Source organism: Micropterus dolomieu, linkage group LG15, assembly GCF_021292245.1.
Source record: "Micropterus dolomieu isolate WLL.071019.BEF.003 ecotype Adirondacks linkage group LG15, ASM2129224v1, whole genome shotgun sequence".
Lineage (NCBI taxonomy): Eukaryota > Metazoa > Chordata > Actinopteri > Centrarchiformes > Centrarchidae > Micropterus > Micropterus dolomieu.
The window spans coordinates 3,207,800-3,208,750 of NC_060164.1; the positions used below are offsets into that span (position 1 = coordinate 3,207,800).

The following is a 951-nucleotide window of genomic DNA, read 5'->3' on the forward strand; positions in this document are numbered from 1 at the left end:
GATGAAAATTTGAATTTCCCAATGACACAGGAAGGAAAAGTTTTGTTAAGTGTATTTGGCTCAAAGCTGTCAAAACATGGGAGGTAGACAGCAGATACCCAATTAACCAACAAATAATAAAAAAAAATGCTTTAACTCATTGATTGGGCTTGTATATTATACATTTCTAGGCGAGTGATTTTGTCCAGTGAGGATGAGGATGATGACAATTGGTCCGGCAGCCAAATCAGGCCTACACCTCCATCCACCCTCAGGTAATCACCTCTACACTGTTAAATGTTTTACCATTTTAGTGATGACAAGTGTATACACCCAGGAAGTTTGCTCATTTCACCTCCATAATTTCATGACTGTTACTCTACCTTCTCAGTGCCATTCAGCTCTCGTTATTTGATTTCATGACTCGGAGTGGATTGAAATGGATCTAATAACTCAACATGCTGCAAGTGACATTTATTTAAGTTACAGTGGGTACGGAAAGTATTCAGACCCCTTTAAATGTTTCACTCTTTGTTTCATTGCAGCCATTTTCCAAAAATCAAAAAAGTTCATTTTATTTCTCAGTAATGTACACTCAGCACCCCATCTTGACAGAAAAAAATTTATTAAAAAAGAAAAACTGAAATATCACATGGTCATAAGTATTCAGACCCTTTGCCGTGACACTCATATTTAACTCAGGTGCTGTCTATTTCTTCTGATCATCCTTGAGATGGTTCTACACCTTCATTTGAGTCCAGCTGTGTTTGATTATACTGATTGGACTTGATTAGGAAAGCCACACACCTGTCTATATAAGACCTTACAGCTCACAGTGCATGTCAGAGCAAATGAGAATCATGAGGTCAAAGGAACTGCCTGAAGAGCTCAGAGACAGAATTGTGGCAAGGCACAGATCTGGCCAAGGTTACAAAAAAAATTCTGCTGCACTTAAGGTTCCTAAGAGCACAG

The 951-nt window shown here is 38.5% G+C and overlaps 1 protein-coding gene across 1 annotated transcript in view; it reads left to right on the forward strand.

Moving 5' to 3' along the window:
• The window catches only part of LOC123984466 (pollen-specific leucine-rich repeat extensin-like protein 3), a 2,552-nt gene that overhangs the window by 457 nt on the left and 1,144 nt on the right, over positions 1-951 (forward strand). Inside the window, exon 3 of the mRNA XM_046071377.1 lies at positions 171-254. Within this exon, the coding sequence (XP_045927333.1) occupies positions 171-254 (84 nt within the window). The remainder of the gene's footprint in view (positions 1-170; positions 255-951) is intronic.